Source organism: Poecilia reticulata, chromosome 16 (assembly GCF_904066995.2).
Source record: "Poecilia reticulata chromosome 16, P_reticulata-male-v2, whole genome shotgun sequence".
NCBI lineage: Eukaryota > Metazoa > Chordata > Actinopteri > Cyprinodontiformes > Poeciliidae > Poecilia > Poecilia reticulata.
In genome coordinates, this window is record NC_088845.1 from 1,207,481 (window position 1) to 1,226,882 (window position 19,402).

The 19,402-nt window shown below is 44.0% G+C and overlaps 1 protein-coding gene across 2 annotated transcripts in view; it reads left to right on the forward strand.

Moving 5' to 3' along the window:
• The window catches only part of hjv (hemojuvelin BMP co-receptor), a 10,967-nt gene extending 2,292 nt beyond the window's left edge, over window positions 1-8,675 (forward strand). The window contains exons 2-5 of one of the 2 annotated variants that reach the window (XM_081597453.1): window positions 1,952-2,041; window positions 4,132-4,634; window positions 6,081-6,715; window positions 6,925-8,675. In XM_081597453.1, coding sequence (XP_081453579.1) covers window positions 1,969-2,041; window positions 4,132-4,634; window positions 6,081-6,701 — 1,197 coding nt within the window. In that variant the 5' untranslated portion in view covers window positions 1,952-1,968 and the 3' untranslated portion in view covers window positions 6,702-6,715; window positions 6,925-8,675. Of the gene's footprint in view, window positions 1-1,951; window positions 2,042-4,131; window positions 4,635-6,080 lie in introns of both variants that reach the window. The other variant, XM_081597452.1, reaches the window with a different exon arrangement.
• Window positions 8,676-19,402: the final 10,727 nt, after the last annotated feature.

Here is a 19,402-nt window from a genome sequence, read left to right on the forward strand (position 1 = left end):
CTGATGGCCGCTGAGGGCCCTGCAGCGTTTCTGCTGCACCACCTGAGGGCCCTGCAGCGTTTCTGCTGCTCCACCTGAGGGCCCTGCAGCGTTTCTGCTGCACCACCTGAGGGCCGCTGAGGGCCCTGCAGCGTTTCTGCTGCTCCACCTGAGGGCCCTGCAGCGTTTCTGCTGCACCACCTGAGGGCCCTGCAGCGTTTCTGCTGCACCACCTGAGGGCCGCTGAGGGCCCTGCAGCGTTTCTGCTGCACCACCTGAGGGCCGCTGAGGGCCCTGCAGCGTTTCTGCTGCTCCACCTGAGGGCCCTGCAGCGTTTCTGCTGCTCCACCTGAGGGCCCTGCAGCGTTTCTGCTGCACCACCTGATGGCCGCTGAGGGCCCTGCAGCGTTTCTGCTGCACCACCTGAGGGCCCTGCAGCGTTTCTGCTGCACCACCTGAGGGCCCTGCAGCGTTTCTGCTGCTCCACCTGAGGGCCCTGCAGCGTTTCTGCTGCTCCACCTGAGGGCCGCTGAGGGCCCTGCAGCGTTTCTGCTGCTCCACCTGAGGGCCCTGCAGCGTTTCTGCTGCACCACCTGAGGGCCGCTGAGGGCCCTGCAGCGTTTCTGCTGCTCCACCTGAGGGCCGCTGAGGGCCCTGCAGCGTTTCTGCTGCTCCACCTGAGGGCCCTGCAGCGTTTCTGCTGCACCACCTTATGGCCGCTGAGGGCCCTGCAGCGTTTCTGCAGCACCACCTGAGGGCCCTGCAGCGTTTCTGCTGCACCACCTTATGGCCGCTGAGGGCCCTGCAGCGTTTCTGCTGCTCCACCTGAGGGCCCTGCAGCGTTTCTGCTGCACCACCTGAGGGCCGCTGAGGGCCCTGCAGCGTTTCTGCAGCGCCACCTGAGGGCCGCTGAGGGCCCTGCAGCGTTTCTGCAGCGCCACCTGAGGGCCGCTGAGGGCCCTGCAGCGTTTCTGCAGCACCACCTGAGGGCCGCTGAGGGCCCTGCAGCGTTTCTGCAGCACCACCTGAGGGCCCTGCAGCGTTTCTGCTGCACCACCTTATGGCCGCTGAGGGCACTGCAGCGTTTCTGCAGCACCACCTGAGGGCCCTGCAGCGTTTCTGCTGCACCACCTTATGGCCGCTGAGGGCACTGCAGCGTTTCTGCTGCACCACCTGAGGGCCCTGCAGCGTTTCTGCTGCACCACCTGAGTGGAGTAACGAGGTCGTCGGCTCTGGAGACCCGATCTATGAGGAGGTCGTTAAGCCGTTTCATTCCAGCGTTTCCTACCTGATCTGGACCGTGGAAACTGATGGGAAAGCTGGAAAACGCGACTCCCAGCTGAGCCGCGTTTTCCCAGTGACACTGAGCCACTGGTTGCCACGGTGACTCCTTAAGGAGGAGGAAGAAGGGCCCACAGCATCACCCCACCAATAGTCACACTCTGCACTATTTTCTTACCGGTTGAACAGAACCGCCAGGTCCGATTTCTCCAGAACCAGTCAGAGCTGAGATCTGATTGGAGGGAATGACGGAGTGGGCGTGTCTCTCTGCCCTCTGATTGGATGGAAAACAGGAAGTACTCCAGCAGTGGAAGGCAGGAAGGTCTAAGTTAGGACGGAGAAACCGGTTAAATTCGAAAGGTTCTGGATAATTCACCAGGTCAGAACCAACATCACAGTTTGGAAAATCCTGAGTTGAACTGGGTCGGGAAAAGTCCAGCTTCCTGTGACCCAGTAAGACTCTGATGATGGTTCTGGTGGTTTTGGTGGCTGAGATGTGGTGGACCAAACAGAACTGGGCCTCATGACACTGATCAGTTCAGAGGAAGCAGATTTACCCAGTAGATGATTGAGTAGATGACTTATTACATCCCATAAACCCATCGGCGTCTCCATGGAAACGAGCCCCTCTGATGACCAGAGGGTCTCCGACAGCTGTGTGACCTTCTGTGACCCGTCTGTCATCTCTCAGGCCGCTGCTTGCCGCCGATGGAGACGAGGTTGCCATGGAAACGTTGCATCCACCTGACTCTGCTGCTGGTCCAGCTGCGTTTACCTGAAGGTACGGAGTCAGAAACTCTCTGGGAGATACAGGCTAAAACTGTTGCATCACTTTGAGATCATTTTTAAAGTGCAACTAAACCCTGTGAAAGTAAAGCCCCGCCCCCAAATTTAGAATAACTCCACGAAAGTGGGCGGAGCCAAGAGACACGGAGAGGCGTGGCCACGTCTGGGTGTGATTGGAGATTGTTGGAAGGGGCGTGGCCACGTCTGGGTGTGATTGGAGGTGGTTGGAAGGGGCGTGGCCACGTCTGGGTGTGATTGGAGGTGGTTGGAAGGGGCGTGGCCACGTCTGGGTGTGATTGGAGGTTGTTGGAAGGGGCGTGGCCAAGTCTGGGTGTGATTGGAGGTGGTTGGAAGGGGCGTGGCCACGTCTGGGTGTGATTGGAGGTGGTTGGAAGGGGCGTGGCCACGTCTGGGTGTGATTGGAGGTGGTTGGAAGGGGCGTGGCCACGTCTGGGTGTGATTGGAGGTGGTTGGAAGGGGCGTGGCCACGTCTGGGTGTGATTGGAGATTGTTGGAAGGGGCGTGGCCACGTCTGGGTGTGATTGGAGGTTGCTGGAAGGGGCGTGGCCACGTCTGGGTGTGATTGGAGGTGGTTGGAAGGGGCGTGGCCACGTCTGGGTGTGATTGGAGATGGTTGGAAGGGGCGTGGCCACGTCTGGGTGTGATTGGAGATTGTTGGAAGGGGCGTGGCCACGTCTGGGTGTGATTGGAGATTGTTGGAAGGGGCGTGGCCACGCCTGGGTGTGATTGGAGATTGTTGGAAGGGGCGTGGCCACGTCTGGGTGTGATTGGAGATTGTTGGAAGGGGCGTGGCCACGTCTGGGTGTGATTGGAGGTGGTTGGAAGGGGCGTGGCCACGTCTGGGTGTGATTGGAGGTGGTTGGAAGGGGCGTGGCCACATCTGGGTGTGATTGGAGGTGGTTGGAAGGGGCGTGGCCACATCTGGGTGTGATTGGAGATTGTTGGAGGGGCGTTGCCACGTCTGGGTGTGATTGGAGGTGGTTGGAAGGGGCGTGGCCACGTCTGGGTGTGATTGGAGGTGGTTGGAAGGGGCGTGGCCACGTCTGGGTGTGATTGGAGGTGGTTGGAAGGGGCCTGGCCACGTCTGGGTGTGATTGGAGGTGGTTGGAAGGGGCGTGGCCACGTCTGGGTGTGATTTGTGGCCACGTCTGGGTGTGATTGGAGGTGGTTGGAAGGGGCATGGCCACGTCTGGGTGTGATTGGAGATTGTTGGAAGGGGCGTGGCCACGTCTGGGTGTGATTGGAGATTGTTGGAAGGGGCGTGGCCACGTCTGGGTGTGATTGGAGATTGTTGGAAGGGGCGTGGCCACGTCTGGGTGTGATTGGAGATTGTTGGAAGGGGCGTGACCACGTCTGGGTGTGATTGGAGGTGGTTGGAAGGGGCGTGGCCACGTCTGGGTGTGATTGGAGGTGGTTGGAAGGGGCGTGGCCACGTCTGGGTGTGATTGGAGGTTGCTGGAAGGGGCGTGGCCACGTCTGGGTGTGATTGGAGGTTGTTGGAAGGGGCGTGGCCAGGGACAAGAGAAAGGACAGCAGCCAACTTAATGATTATTTAGAAAGTTTTCTCTCTATAAAAAGCAAATCTGTTGATTTTGTAAAAAAAGGACCAGTAATAAATTTAGCAATATTTCGTTAAAAAAAGCAAATTGCAAAAAATCTAGCAAATGTAGCAACTTTTTTTCCAAAACATAACTAGCAACAGTAAATCTGGTGATGTTTTTAAAAAGCTACTAGCGACATATTTAGCCACTTTGTTAAAAAAAGTGAGTCATGACAAATTAGCTACTTTTTCTTTAAATAAGAGACAAAACAAAAATGTATGTTTTTATAAAATAATAACTAGCCAAAAATCTGGTCATTTTTTTCCGAAGAACGCAACGAGCAACCAATTCAGGCACAAACGTTTTGACCCCTCTGCTGTCAGACGGCTGAATAAATAAAAACACTTCTGCCAGTCTGAATGTTTATTCATGAAAACTGTGGATTTGCTTCCAGCATCATTTTCAAAATAAAAGCCCAGATTAAAACCAGACTTTATGACCATATGAAGCCTTCTCTCCTCAGTGGGAGCTTCCTGCCGGATCCTGAGGTGTAACTCTGAGTTTGTTGCTGCGACCGTCCACCTGAGCGGCGGTGGCGGCGCGGCGCTCAGCAGCGACTCGGCGTACTGCAGCGCGCTGCGCTCCTACAGCCTGTGCACCAAGCGGGTGGCGCGGCCGTGCCGCGGAGACCTGGCCTACCACTCAGCGGTGCAGGGCATCGAGGACCTGCTGATCCAGCACCGCTGCCCGCGGGCGGGGCCCACGGTCCGGCCCTGGCCCCGCCCACAGGGCGCCGTGTCGGGGGACGCCTGCCTCTACGAGCGGAGTTTCGTCATCAGGGAGGGCCGGGCGCCTGAGTACCGGCACTGCAGCGTGTTCGGAGACCCACACATCCGAACCTTCAGCGACGACTTCCACACATGTGCGGTGCAGGGGGCGTGGCCTCTCATCGACAACGACTACCTGTATGTGCAGGTCACCAGCACGCCAGCCAGTCACGGGACGCACCACACGGTCGTCACCAAGGTGGGTCAAAGTTCAGCTGGCGGCTTTCATTTCCTCTGCTGGCAGATGATTGGCTGCCGCTGTGAGCATGGCGGCTGCTGCTCTGGTAGTGGCAGCACCATCACCACATGTGTGTTTGTGAAGTTACACAGTCAAAAGTCATTTATCTGGGAGATAAATATTTAGCTTGCTAACTTACTGCTTACAATGGAGCTAAATCTAAAAATATTTAGCTTCAAACTAATTATTTAGCTTTCTAACTAAACATTTGTATTGGAGATAAACTATTAGCTCTAACTTATATTGGTTAAAATTGAGCTATTAGTTTAGCTTCCAATAAAGCAAAAATTAGCTTAGTGGTACCTAGACTAATACTAGTTCCAACTAAATATTTAGCTTAATTGTTGGAGCTAAGCTAATATTAGCACTAGCTGAATGTTTAGTTAAGTTGGAGCTAAGCTTATATTAGCTCTAGCTGAATGTTTAGTTAAGTTGGAGCTAAGCTAATATTAGCTGTAGCTAAATGTTTAGTTAAGTTGGAGCTAAGCTAATATTAGCACTAGCTGAATGTTTAGTTAAGTTGGAGCTAAGCTAATATTAGCTGTAGCTAAATGTTTAGTTAAGTTGGAGCTAAGCTAATATTAGCTGTAGCTAAATGTTTAGTTAAGTTGGAGCTAAGCTAATATTAGCTGTAGCTAAATGTTTAGTTACGTTGGAGCTAAGCTAATATTAGCTGTAGCTAAATGTTTAGTTAAGTTGGAGCTTAGCTAATATTAGCTGTAGCTAAATGTTTAGTTAAGTCGGAGCTAACCTAATATTAGCTTTAGCTAAATGTTTAGTTAAGTTGGAGTTAAGCTAATATTAGCTCTAGCTAAATGTTTAGTTAAGTTGGAGCTAAGCTAATATTAGCTGTAGCTAAATGTTTAGTTAAGTTGGAGCTAAGCTAATATTAGCTGTAGCTAAATGTTTAGTTAAGTTGGAGCTAAGCTAATATTAGCTCTAGCTAAATGTTTAGTTAAGTTGGAGCTAAGCTAATATTAGCTGTAGCTAAATGTTTAGTTAAGTTGGAGCTAAGCTAATATTAGCTGTAGCTAAATGTTTAGTTAAGTTGGAGCTAAGCTAATATTAGCTGTAGCTAAATGTTTAGTTAAGTTGGAGCTAAGCTAATATTAGCTGTAGCTAAATGTTTAGTTAAGTTGGAGCTAAGCTAATATTAGCTGTAGCTAAATGTTTAGTTAAGTTGGAGCTAAGCTAATATTAGCTGTAGCTAAATGTTTAGTTAAGTTGGAGCTAAGCTAATATTAGCTGTAGCTAAATGTTTAGTTAAGTTGGAGCTAAGCTAATATTAGCTGTAGCTAAATGTTTAGTTAAGTTGGAGCTAAGCTAATATTAGCTGTAGCTAAATGTTTAGTTAAGTTGGAGCTAAGCTAAACTAAACATTCTTCCCGCCTTGCCTCTCTGTCTCAGATCACCATCATCTTTAAGAGCTGGCGGCAGTGTACCGACCAGCAGCTGTACCAGGCGGAGCTGGATCACGTTCCCGCTGCCTTCGCCGACGGCTCTCAGTGGAGCGGCGAGCGACGGGGCCGCCGCGTCCTGACGGTGCGGACCGACAGTCCCGGCCGGCACGCCGAGATCCGGGCGGCGTACATCGGTACGCTGTTGGTGGTGCGGCAGAGCGGCCGCTCGCTCGGCCTGTCCGTCCGCTCGCCCCGCGGCGTCCTGGAGGCCTTCCACCCGGACCACGACCTGCAGCTGTGCGTGTGGGGCTGCCCCGCCTCCCACCGGGTGGACGCGCTGCGCACGCCGCCGCACGCCGCCGGCGCCGCGGAGGCTCATTGCGCCGCGCTGCTTCCCACCCGGGACGTCTACTACCACGCATGCGTGTTCGACCTGACCGCCAGCGGGGACCTGAACTCCAGCGGAGCCGCGGTAGGCGCCCTGCAGGACGCCCGCAGCATGACCGGCAGCGGGCAGGGCGTCCACCTGCTGCCCGTCGCTGCTGCGGGACCTGCGGGGCCGCGGCAGCCGCTGGTCCCGCTCAGCATGCTGGGAGTTCTGGGCGGGGCCTGGATCACCTGCTGCTAATTACATTCACTCGAGTAAGTTTTTGAGATAAAAATAAATTATTGTCAATCTGGTTTTTAAAATATCATCATTTTCTCATAACTTTGTTTTGATTTGTCTGATTATTTAAGTTATTAATATGAAATGATGTTTTTTCAGTTACTCTGCACTTCAGTTTCCTTTTAACCAAAATTTTTTTTCTTCTAACTCGAGTAATTTCTTCTACTGGATAAAAACGTGTCAGGTTTTGTTCCCACCACTGGACGTCAAGAGGCTGCGGCAGGTGATCTTCATCGTTTTGATGCAGCTGGAATTAAATTAAAAATCCAGTTTTTCACTTTTCATGGACACTCAAACAGAGTTCGCTCCAGAGTTCAAAAAACTGCAAACCATATTTGTTCTCAGCTGCTGCACATTAATGTGATTCTCAGGTCCGTTTCCAGGGCGACTGTTTCATAAAGACAATACATTTCTGTTTCATCAGTCAAAAGTCACTTCTGAGAGACTCGGACTTCAGCTGCTGCTTCTGTGTTTGGAGTAAAAATTGATGTTCAGACGGTGCAGTTTTGGTTCTGCAGAGGATCCAGTCGGACTTTAAGAAACGGCTTAAAACGGCTGTTTTCATTTTAAAGCATTTCAGCAACAAGCTGATGCAAAAACAAGCAAAGAACTTTATGTTGACTCTACAAAACAAAGATGAAAAGTTGGAAAACAGACTAAAATCATTGATTTATTTATTATTGATCAAAGACAAAGTGTTTGTTTAACTCTGATCTAAAGGAGACCCAGCATTTTCAGATGTTAAACACATTTTGTTTTGTGAGCCGTAACGTTGAGTTCAGTCTCAGTCTGTCCAGTTTTCTTTATTCTCTTACAGTTTTTAAACTCTACTCTTCATCTTTGTTGTAGATTTGAACTTCCAGTTAACCACTTTCACAAATCCGCCATTTTTTTTCTCGCAGTGATTTTTTTTCAGGGTTGTTAAAGTTACAAGTAAACAAATAAAAATATTTGGTGTTTGGTTGTATTAACCCACACAACATATTGATATGACATCCAGGCTGTTTTGCTAGCGGTAGCATTCTGCTAATGTTAGCATGTGTGCTAGCTTTTAGCTCCATCCATCCATCCATTTTCTTGCACCCTTTTTCCCTCAGTGGGGTCGGGAGGGGTGCTGGTGCCTATCTCCAGCCAACGTTTCGGGCGAGAGGCAGGGTCACCCTGGACAGGTCGCCAGTCTGTCGCAGGGCAACACAGAGACACACAACCATGAACACACACACTCACACCTAGGGGCAATTTGGAGAGGCCAATTAACCTGACAGTCATGTTTTTGGACTGTGGGAGGAAACCGGAGTACCTGGAGAAAACCCACCATGCACAGGGAGAACATGGAGACTCCATGCAGAAAGACCAGGGCTGGGAATCGAACCCTGAACCTTCTTGCTGCAAGGCAACAGCTCTACCAACTGCGCCACTGTGCAGCCCAGCTTTTAGCTCCTTGAGGTCAAAACCATGTACTGCATGTTTGGAATATCATTATTACATAAACGGCTTAACGCGTTTGCCATTTTTATTTTGTTGAACACATGATTCAAATGTATTCAGTGACCTTCTTAGCATTAGCATTAGCTAGCTAGCACTTTCTGACTGTAACATGTGAACATGTCTGTAATTCTTGACATCTCTGAATCAATCTGTGCTGAATAACCTCAATTTATTGAACGTATTCATTATTTTGCATTGATTGAACTGATTAAATTATTTTTCCTGCTAGTCAGATTATGAGTGCAGATCTTAAATTTTCAGTCAGAACCAAGAAAATGTAGCTATGTCGAGTCAAAACTACGTTTTAAGTATCTGTAATGTAAACTGCCTGACATAGATACTGTGTGTCCACTTTGAAAGAGTCGATGTTTCAGCAGTTTTGCAGTTTTCTGGACGTTTGTTCCAGATCGGTGGTTCTGGTTCCGGGGATGAAGAACCAGAACAAAAGTATTTCTTGTTTTGTCTTCATTGACAGAATTTGCTCAGTTTTTCTTAAGCTTGTGTTGTGGAAGCTTGAACGTAATTTTCCCCGCAGTGATTTGATCATCAGCTCATATCTACCCCAGAGGAAGTGGTGGGAGTGAATTCATCATAAAAACCCAGAGGAGTTTCTGAATGTTTTCAAAGGGAAACTTTTCATCACAGCGACCGACTCCCAGACCCAGAAGTGGCTGAAGCTCCACCTGCCAGGCGCTGCAGAGACCTGCCACCGACCTGCCGATGAAACGAAACGTGTCAGACGTTTACGGTAACATGCATGAAAGCTCCAGATGAATTCAATCTGAGTCATGAAAGTAAGAGGAAATTATTCACTAATCCGGCCATTATTGATGTCTGTGTTAATTCCCCTCCCACCCCTAATGCTTAACGCAATTCACCATTACATCAACCGCTCAGCAGCGTCGTGGGGTGTGTGTGTGTGTGTGTGTGTGTGTGTGTGTGTGTGCAGTCAGAGCAGCAGAATGAAGAATAATATGTTGAGTAATGCTGCAGTGAACTGATAGCTGCGTTTCCGTTCACCATAACATTTTCTAAATTGAACTACAAACATAAATTTGTGGTAAAACTTTATTTGAAGGGGCTGAATATTATAAACATGATATAACACCGGTTATGAACATGAATAAGCCTTCATGAATATTTATGACTGTTGTTATAAAGCGTCATTAGGTAAATTATGACACTTTTAATACAAAGTTGACATTATTCAAAATGTCTGTTATGACAACTTGACATTAACCAAGAAATCATTACTGATATAAATTTGACTTAAAAGTTTTACTGATTGCACTTTAAAAATTATGTAACTTTATGTTGTTAAAGGTAAAGTTTAAACAGTAATGATTTATTGGTTAATGTCAAGTTGTCATAACAGACATTTTGAATAATGTCAACTTTGTATTAAAAGTGTCGTAATTTACCTAATGACGCTTTATGACGGCAGTCATAAATATTCATGAAGGCTTATTCATGTTTATAACAGGTGTTATGTCATGTTTATTACAGGTGTTATGTCATGTTTATGACAGGTGTTATGTCATGTTTATGACAGTGTTATGTCATGTTTATAACAGGTGTTATGTCATGTTTATGACAGTGTTATGTCATGTTTATTACAGGTGTTATGTCATGTTTATGACAGTGTTATGTCATGTTTATGACAGGTGTTATGTCATGTTTATGACAGTGTTATGTCATGTTTATTACAGGTGTTATGTCATGTTTATAATAGTGTTATGTCATGTTTATAACAGGTGTTATGTCATGTTTATGACAGTGTTATGTCATGTTTATAACAGTGTTATGTCATGTTTATTACAGGTGTTATGTCATGTTTATGACAGTGTTATGTCATGTTTATTACAGGTGTTATGTCATGTTTATGACAGTGTTATGTCATGTTTATTACAGGTGTTATGTCATGTTTATGACAGGTGTTATGTCATGTTTATGACAGTGTTATGTCATGTTTATAACAGGTGTTATGTCATGTTTATGACAGTGTTATGTCATGTTTATTACAGGTGTTATGTCATGTTTATGACAGTGTTATGTCATGTTTATGACAGGTGTTATGTCATGTTTATGACAGTGTTATGTCATGTTTATTACAGGTGTTATGTCATGTTTATAATAGTGTTATGTCATGTTTATAACAGGTGTTATGTCATGTTTATGACAGTGTTATGTCATGTTTATAACAGGTGTTATGTCATGTTTATGACAGTGTTATGTCATGTTTATTACAGGTGTTATGTCATGTTTATGACAGTGTTATGTCATGTTTATTACAGGTGTTATGTCATGTTTATAATAGTGTTATGTCATGTTTATAACAGGTGTTATGTCATGTTTATGACAGTGTTATGTCATGTTTATAACAGTGTTATGTCATGTTTATTACAGGTGTTATGTCATGTTTATGACAGTGTTATGTCATGTTTATTACAGGTGTTATGGCATGTTTATTACAGTGTTATGTCATGTTTATGACAGTGTTATGTCATGTTTATTACAGGTGTTATGTCATGTTTATAACAGGTGTTATGTCATGTTTATGACAGTGTTATGTCATGTTTATTACAGGTGTTATGACATGTTTATTACAGGTGTTATGTCATGTTTATAATAGTGTTATGTCATGTTTATTACAGGTGTTATGTCATGTTTATAACAGGTGTTATGTCATGTTTATGACAGTGTTATGTCATGTTTATTACAGGTGTTATGACATGTTTATTACAGGTGTTATGTCATGTTTATAATAGTGTTATGTCATGTTTATTACAGGTGTTATGTCATGTTTATGACAGGTGTTATGACATGTTTATGACAGGTGTTATGTCATGTTTATAACAGGTGTTATGACATGTTTATAACAGGTGTTATGTCATGTTTATAACAGGTGTTATGTCATGTTTATAACAGGTGTTATGTCATGTTTATAACAGGTGTTATGTCATGTTTATAACAGGTGTTATGTCATGTTTATGACAGGTGTTATGACATGTTTATTACAGGTGTTATGTCATGTTTATAATAGTGTTATGACATGTTTATTACAGGTGTTATGTCATGTTTATGACAGGTGTTATGTCATGTTTATAACAGGTGTTATGTCATGTTTATAACAGGTGTTATGTCATGTTTATAACAGGTGTTATGTCATGTTTATAACAGGTGTTATGACATGTTTATAACAGGTGTTATGACATGTTTATTACAGGTGTTATGTCATGTTTATGACAGGTGTTATGACATGTTTATAATAGTGTTATGTCATGTTTATAACAGGTGTTATGTCATGTTTATGACAGTGTTATGTCATGTTTATTACAGGTGTTATGACATGTTTATAACAGGTGTTATGTCATGTTTATGACAGTGTTATGTCATGTTTATTACAGGTGTTATGTCATGTTTATGACAGGTGTTATGACATGTTTATGACAGGTGTTATGACATGTTTATAACAGGTGTTATGACAGTCTTATTCACCCCCCTTCAAATAAAGATTTGCTTAATGGAAACAGGCCAATTTTTTAAAAAAACTGTGTTTTTCAGCCAGACATAAACATTTTCTTCACGTCACCCGAGTCATGTGATCGTCAGCCGGATGTTTCCGCAGGTGAGAACCACGAAGACACAGGAAGTCGTAGGAGGATGATGGGTTTCTCTAACAGCGCACCTGGTTTGCCGGTCATAAAACGCAGCGCACAGTTCGGTGTCAGTCCGGCTCTTCTGTAAAATGGCCGACTGTAGTTCCCCCAAAACGCCGCATTCGGAGCCTCCATCCTGAATCAGACGCCTCCTCTGATTGGCTGACAGATGATGATGATGCGCCGCGGCTGATTTATGAAAACGTCTCATGTTTTAATGACTTGTGGCGTGAAAAAGTTTATTCAGGCCTGATTTTCTTTTCATTTTTATGTAATAGAAACACAGCAGTATTTAAATGTTTTTTTGCAACATTAGCAGAATATTGACAAAGATTTATAATAATAATACATTTTATTTGTAGGCGCCTTTCTTGACACTCAAGCTCACCTTAGGAGCTTTCAACTTTACTTAGTATTGATTAAGTACCAATTAATACAAATTCAGTTTTATTGCAATTTAATTTAAGAAAGTTAAGAGTGAACCTGGGTTTTATTTCAGGAAGACAATCAGTGAGGGATGAAAGTAGAAGCACAGACTCAGGTGATGGGAATCATCCACATAGCAGTGAAACTGAATATTATGTTTGTGGAAAGTGTAACCAAGGGGGAGAAAGTAAATAATGAGCAGGACAGAGCCCTGAGGAACACCTGAGGTAACGGGAGCAGACCGAGAGGAACGACTGAAACCAGCTGAATTAAAATACCAAGACAGGATTTGATGATGTCAAGCAGGATGTTATGAGAAACTGAATGAAACCAGAGTCAGCAGCCAGGAGGAGGTCACTGTCACTTTCAGAAGTGCTGATTCGGTTCTGTGGCGGAAACCAGATGGGAATCAGTCATTTAATTATTGCTGGAGATGGAAATGAAGTTGGGCAGCAACTGTTGTTTCAAGACCGGCTGAAGATCTGGCGTCATCGACTGAGGGGAGGCTGAAGACCCAAAATGAATTAGGAGAGACAACTGGAACTGGAACTGATGCCATTAAGGCAACAGAGGGTAAAAAACTGAAACTGATACCAGAGTTCAAGAATCAGGAGAACCTAGATCAGTGTTTCCCACCCCGGGTCCTCAAGGCTCACTGACCTGCATGTTTTAGATGTTCCTCTGCTTCAACACACACGATTTCAATTGATGGCTGGTTTACAGGGTTTTGCTGAATTGCAGTCACCTGAATGGGGTGTGTTGAAGCAGGGGACATCTAAAACATGCAGGTCAGTGAGCCTTGAGGACCCGGGGTGGGAAACACCGGTCTAGACTCCAGTCCTGCTGCCCTGCAGCTTTTAGATGAGCCTCTGCTGCAGCACCTGACCAGAATAATCGGGTCGTTAGCAGGACTCTGGAGACCCATCCACACCAGGAGGAGGGAATGAAGCCTTTTGTACCTGTGGCTCATCTAAAACCTGCAGGTCAGCAGAGGACTGGAGTTTGATGCTCCTGCTCTAGTGGTTTGGTAATGTTGTACAGCAGCGGAGCCCAAAGTGGGTCCTGGAGGCGTCCTGCATGCTTTATCCTCTCCCTGCTGGAAGAAACAACATCCTGAGCTTGTCAATGTTCCTCTTCAGCCTCTAATGAGCATCACTGGATCCAGGTGTTAAACCAGGGAGACTAAAACATGCAGGAGCCTCCAGGACCCACTTTGAGCTCCACTGCTGTGGAAAACAAGACTTTGGACTTACCAAACATGTCATGCTAAGCTAGTTAGCAAGGACACGAATGTTTGTTGGATCTGTTCTAGTTTGATACCAGGAACAAACCAATCCTTTCACTTCTGCTCCCTGTTGCTTTACAAATATTTAAATTAAATCTTTAATGTCTCAAAAAGAGCAAAAAGTTGATGATGCAAAGTTTCCTCTCATTCTCTTTCCACAATATCTCTGTTACAGGTTGATGTTTTTGTATTTGGACGCATTTTTTTGTGATTTTTAAATGTTCAGATACTTAAAAACCTGAAAATGTTTAAATATCTGATGGAGATATGTGCAGATGGATAAAAAATTCTCCATCTGCATTATTATGTTTGTAAAGGCAGCAGATGTGTCAGATACTTTTGCACACCAGTGACTTTCTATGTTTCTAACGGAGCATCAACCAACCATCCATACAGATGCAACTTTCCACAGAACATCGTCTGCATCTGATGTGAAGACAATAAAGATTTACTGTAAAGAGAAATAAAACTGTTTGGTTCTGATCTGGATTCTGACTGCAGATGTTTTGGCAGCTAAAACTTTAGATTGTTAATTTATAGTTGACTGACTTTCTGGTGGATGATTGCTGCTCTTCATGAGTGTGGTTGTTTTGTGGATCCTGCAGCTGCAGCAGGACTCGTCTTGTCCTGCAGCCGGCGCCTCCAGCAGGACAGGCTTCGACACATGCAGCGTTTACGACGCTCCCTGCCTTTCTGGGAACATGAGCAGGGAAACCCACAGGGATGATGCAGCGTTTCATCACCGCTACGTCGCAGCAGCCGACACCTCTGCTGGAAAATTGAAACTGTTCTGATTGGCTGCAGGCCGGCCGGGTTCTAGAGGTCCGGATCAATAAGAGGAGGCAGGAAGAGCCGACTGACGAATGAGTCAGAGTTCAGCAGAACCGGACCGAGACGCAGGAAACCCTGAATCATTCTCCATCAAATTAGAGCAGAAACATTTAAATTTATTTTAGATTCAAAATCCCTCAAGCTGCAGGTCAAAGGTCAGCATGCAGCCAACACACCCCGACCCTAAAGTCCTGTAGTCTTTTATCTAAGGATGTAAAACATAAACACTGCAAAAACACTAAATGTTAAAATACTAACTGTACAAACACTCAATGTAAAAAAGTAAATGTAAAAACACTAAATGTAAAAACAAACTGTAAAAACGCAAATCGTAAAAACAATCAATGTGAAAGCAAACTGTAAAAACATGTAATGTAAAAACACAAACTGTGAAAACATTAAATGTAAAAACACTAATTGTAAAAATACTAAATGTAAAAACACTAAATGTAAAAACAAACTGTAAAAACATGTAATGTAAAAACACAAACTGTGAAAAAATTAAATGTAAAAACATAAAATGTAAAAACACTAAATGTGAAAACACAAACTGTGAAAACATTAAATGTAAAAACACAAACTGTAAAAATACTAAATGTAAAAACACTAAATGTAAAAACCAACTGTAAAAACGCAAATCATAAAAACAATCAATGTAAAAGCAAACTGTAAAAACACTAAATGTAAAAACAGGTAATGTAAAAACACAAACTGTGAAAACACTAAATGTAAAAACACAAAGTGTAAAAACATTAAATGTAAAAACAAACTGTAAAAACACTCAATTTAAAAACAGTAAATGTAAAAACACAAACTGTAAAAACACTAAATGTAAAAACACTAAATGTAAATACACTAAATGTAAAAAAGTAAAAACACAAACTGTAAAACCCAAACTGTAAAAACACTAAATGTAAAAACACTCAATGTAAAAAAGTAAATGTAAAAACACAAACGGTAAAAACACTATATGTAAAAACAAACTGTAAAAACACTAAATGTAAAAACAAACTGTAAAAACACTAAATGTAAACACAAACTGTAAATACAAACTGTAAAAACAAACTGTAAAAACATTAAATGTAAATACACTAAATGTAAAAAAGTAAAAACACAAACAGTAAAAACATGTAAAGTAACACTAAATGTAAAAACAAACTGTAAAAACACAAAATGTAAATACACTCAATGTAAAAACACCCAATGTGAAAAATTAAATGTAAAAACACTACATTTAAAAACACTAAATGTACATACACTAAATGTAAAAAGGTAAAACATTTAATGTAACAACACTAAATGTCAACACAAACTGTAAAAACAAATTGTAAAAACACTAAATGTAAACACAAACTGTAGAAACACAAAATTTAAAAACACAAACTGTAAAAACACTAAATGTAAAAACACAAACTGTAAAAACACTAAATGTAAAAACAGTAAATTTAAAAACACTAAATGTAAAAACAAGTGCTGTAGTTTAGTTTCTGGTGCAACATTCTGAGTTCACCTGTGGATAAAAATGTACAGATAAATAAATTTATAACAAAACATTTTCCCAGTGAAATAATCTGACTATGGACTGAGACGTTTTCATCAACATTTTTCCCACAGTGATTCTTGGCAGCATGTCGTTTCTGTGGTGAACGAGGTCAAAGTTGATGTTCTGACGGTAAACATGGTTGATTGCAGATGTTGGTTCTGCTCCTCGTGCTCCTGCTGACACGCTGGTCCCAGAGTGAGTCAGGAAAGTGATTCTGTGGAACCTGACAAAGTGGGAAGGTGTGGATTCCTGCATCCATCATGGGAAAAACTCTGATGTCAAAGCTTCTGAGAAAATGGCGGCGGCTTCCGGAGAACGAGCTGCGATGATGGAGGATAAATATGAGCTGCTGCTGCTGCAGCCGGAGCATCCACAGCACCAGCAGCACGGGTCGGGACCAGAACCAGGACCAGGACAAGAACCAGGACCAGGATCAGGACCAGGACCAGAACCAGGACCAGGACAAGAACCAGGACCAGGATCAGGACCAGGACCAGAACCAGGACCAGGACAAGAACCAGGACCAGGACTAGGATCAGGATCAGGACCAGGACCAGGATCAGGACTAGAACCAGGACTAGAACCAGAACCAGGACCAGGACCAGGATCAGGATCAGGAGTAGAACCAGAACCAGGACTAGAACCAGAACCAGGACCAGAACCAGGACCAGGACCAGAACCAGAACCAGGATTAGGATCAGGATCAGGATCAAGACCAGGATCAGGACCAGAACCAGGACTAGAACCAGAACCAGGACTAGAACCAGGACCAGGACCAGGACTAGGATCAGGATCAGGACTAGAAACAGGATCAGGATCAGGACTAGGACTAGGACTAGAACCAGAACCAGGATCAGGACTAGAACCAGAACCAGGATCAGGACCAGGACCAGGATCAGGACTAGAACCAGGACTAGAACCAGAACCAGAACCAGGATTAGGATCAGGATCAGGAGTAGAACCAGAACCAGGACTAGAACCAGAACCAGGACAAGAACCAGGACCAGGACCAGAACCAGAACCAGGATTAGGATCAGGATCAGGATCAAGACCAGGATCAGGACCAGAACCAGGACTAGAACCAGAACCAGGACTAGAACCAGGACCAGGACCAGGACTAGGATCAGGATCAGGACTAGAAACAGGATCAGGATCAGGACTAGGACTAGAACCAGAACCAGGATCAGGACTAGAACCAGGACCAGGATTAGGACCAGGACCAGGACCAGGACTAGAACCAGAACCAGAACCAGAACCAGGATCAGGATCAGGACTAGGACTAGAACCAGGACCAGGACCAGGACTAGAACCAGGACGAGGACCAGGACTAGAACCAGAACCAGGACCAGGATCAGAACCAGGATCAGAACCAGGACCAGGATCAGGACTAGAACCAGAACCAGGATCAGGACTAGAACCAGGATCAGGATCAGTATCAGGATCACAACCAGAACCAGGACCAGAACCAGGACCAGAACCAGAACCAGGACTAGGACCAGGATCAGGATCAGGATCAGGATCAGGACCAGGATCAGAACCAGGACCAGGACCAGGACCAGAACCAGAACCAGAACCAGGATTAGGATTAGGATCAGGACCAGGATCAGAACCACAACCAGGACCAGGACCAGGACCAGAACCAGGACCAGGGAGCCTCCGGAGCTGCATCTTCTCCGCTGCTTCAGCCTCCACCAGAGGAAAACAAGTCAGTTTTTCTGCCTCTTCATGATTTGATCTGGTTTCACTGGAAGCTTCTGGTTGCTATAGAAACGGTTTCTGAGTAATGAAACCAGAACCAGATCAGAGAAAATGTGTTATTTTATGAGACTAAAAGTATTTAGTTTCTGAATTTTCTGGAAGTTAAATTAGTTTCATTTCAGCAGCAGAAAGTTCTGAAACTCTTCAGCAAATTTAAATAAATCACCATTTATTACATTTCCTTTTTCATAATTTGATAAAATAAACATTTTGGGAATGAAAATCTACATATATTTTAATTTCTACCAGCGTCGTTTTCCTCACTATTAAGACTTTTAATGTTTTTATGTGTTTTTACATCTTTAGTTGGTTTTTAAAAAAATAATTTTTGTTTATAAATTATATTTGGTAAAAACAAAACAAAAAAAAACACAATTATTAGACTTAACTGAACTGAAATATCACAAGAATTTAACTTTATTTTCTAACAAGGAAATTAAAACCTTTTTGTTTATTTATTTGCATAAAAAACTGTTTAAAATATAAAAATAAAAAATAAAATGTAACTTTATTTGACGGTTTGTGCATAAGAGTGACATAAACATGAAGGAGTTTTCTGAATGAAGTGTCATCCAGTAAATAATGACAATAATGTTATTAGAAAGTTTAGTGGAAGGAAAACGTCGGTAGGAAAGGCGCACAAGCAGCAGGAATCACTGCAGCCTGTGAAGCAAAACCTGAAAAGTGAATTTATGGTGTTGAGAGGAAAATGAGCGACATCAGAACTAACTGGACTTCCAGAACCTCAGCTGAACCTCATCAGAACCTCATCAGAACCTCAGCTGAACCTCATCAGAACCTCATCAGAACCTCAGCTGAACCTCATCAGAACCTCATCAGAACCTCAGCTGAACCTCATCAGAACCTCAACAGAACCTCAGCTGAACCTCATCAGAACCTCATCAGAACCTCAGCTGAACCTCATCAGAACCTCATCAGAACCTCAGCTGAACCTCATCAGAACCTCAGCTGAACCTCATCAGAACCTCATCAGAACCTCATCAGAACCTCAACAGAACCTCAGCTGATCTCCTCCAAGCTGCATTGATGCAGGAATTCATGCAAAACGAGCCCAAGCCGAGCTGATGCAGCTGCTGCCCAGTAGAATAACTTTGTTAACTTGAAATATATATATTTATATATATTAAACTATTATTATTGTGAGAAAATCATCAACATTCTTCCAAAGTGAAGAGTTGGATTCCTGTCATTCTGGGTGAAACAGTCAAACTTGTTTCACTTTGGAGTCAAATGACAGAACAAACAAACTTTTTCTTGCTCTCCAACTTATTGGCTGCAGATGGAAACGGATGACGTCACGTTGCGGAGCCGTTTCTGTCATTCAGGCAGAAGCAGCCGATCCAGAGTGACGGATGTTTTCAGCAGAACTCGTCGGTTCCGGTGGGAATCGATCTCTGAGTTACTGTAACGGTTCCATGAGTCACTGCAGCTCCGGGCCCAGAAGAACCCAGAAGAACCCAGAAACGGTTCCGCATCTGGTCTTAATGCTCAGCAGCTTCCAGCCCGGAACACCCAGAAAACCACCGACTGTCAATTTTACATGTTTAAACACGAAACACGCATTAATGTGGCAAAATGTAAATTATATTCAGGTGCGAAAAGGTTCAGGATTTATTTATTTATTTCATTTTAAGGTTAAAAAATTAATAAT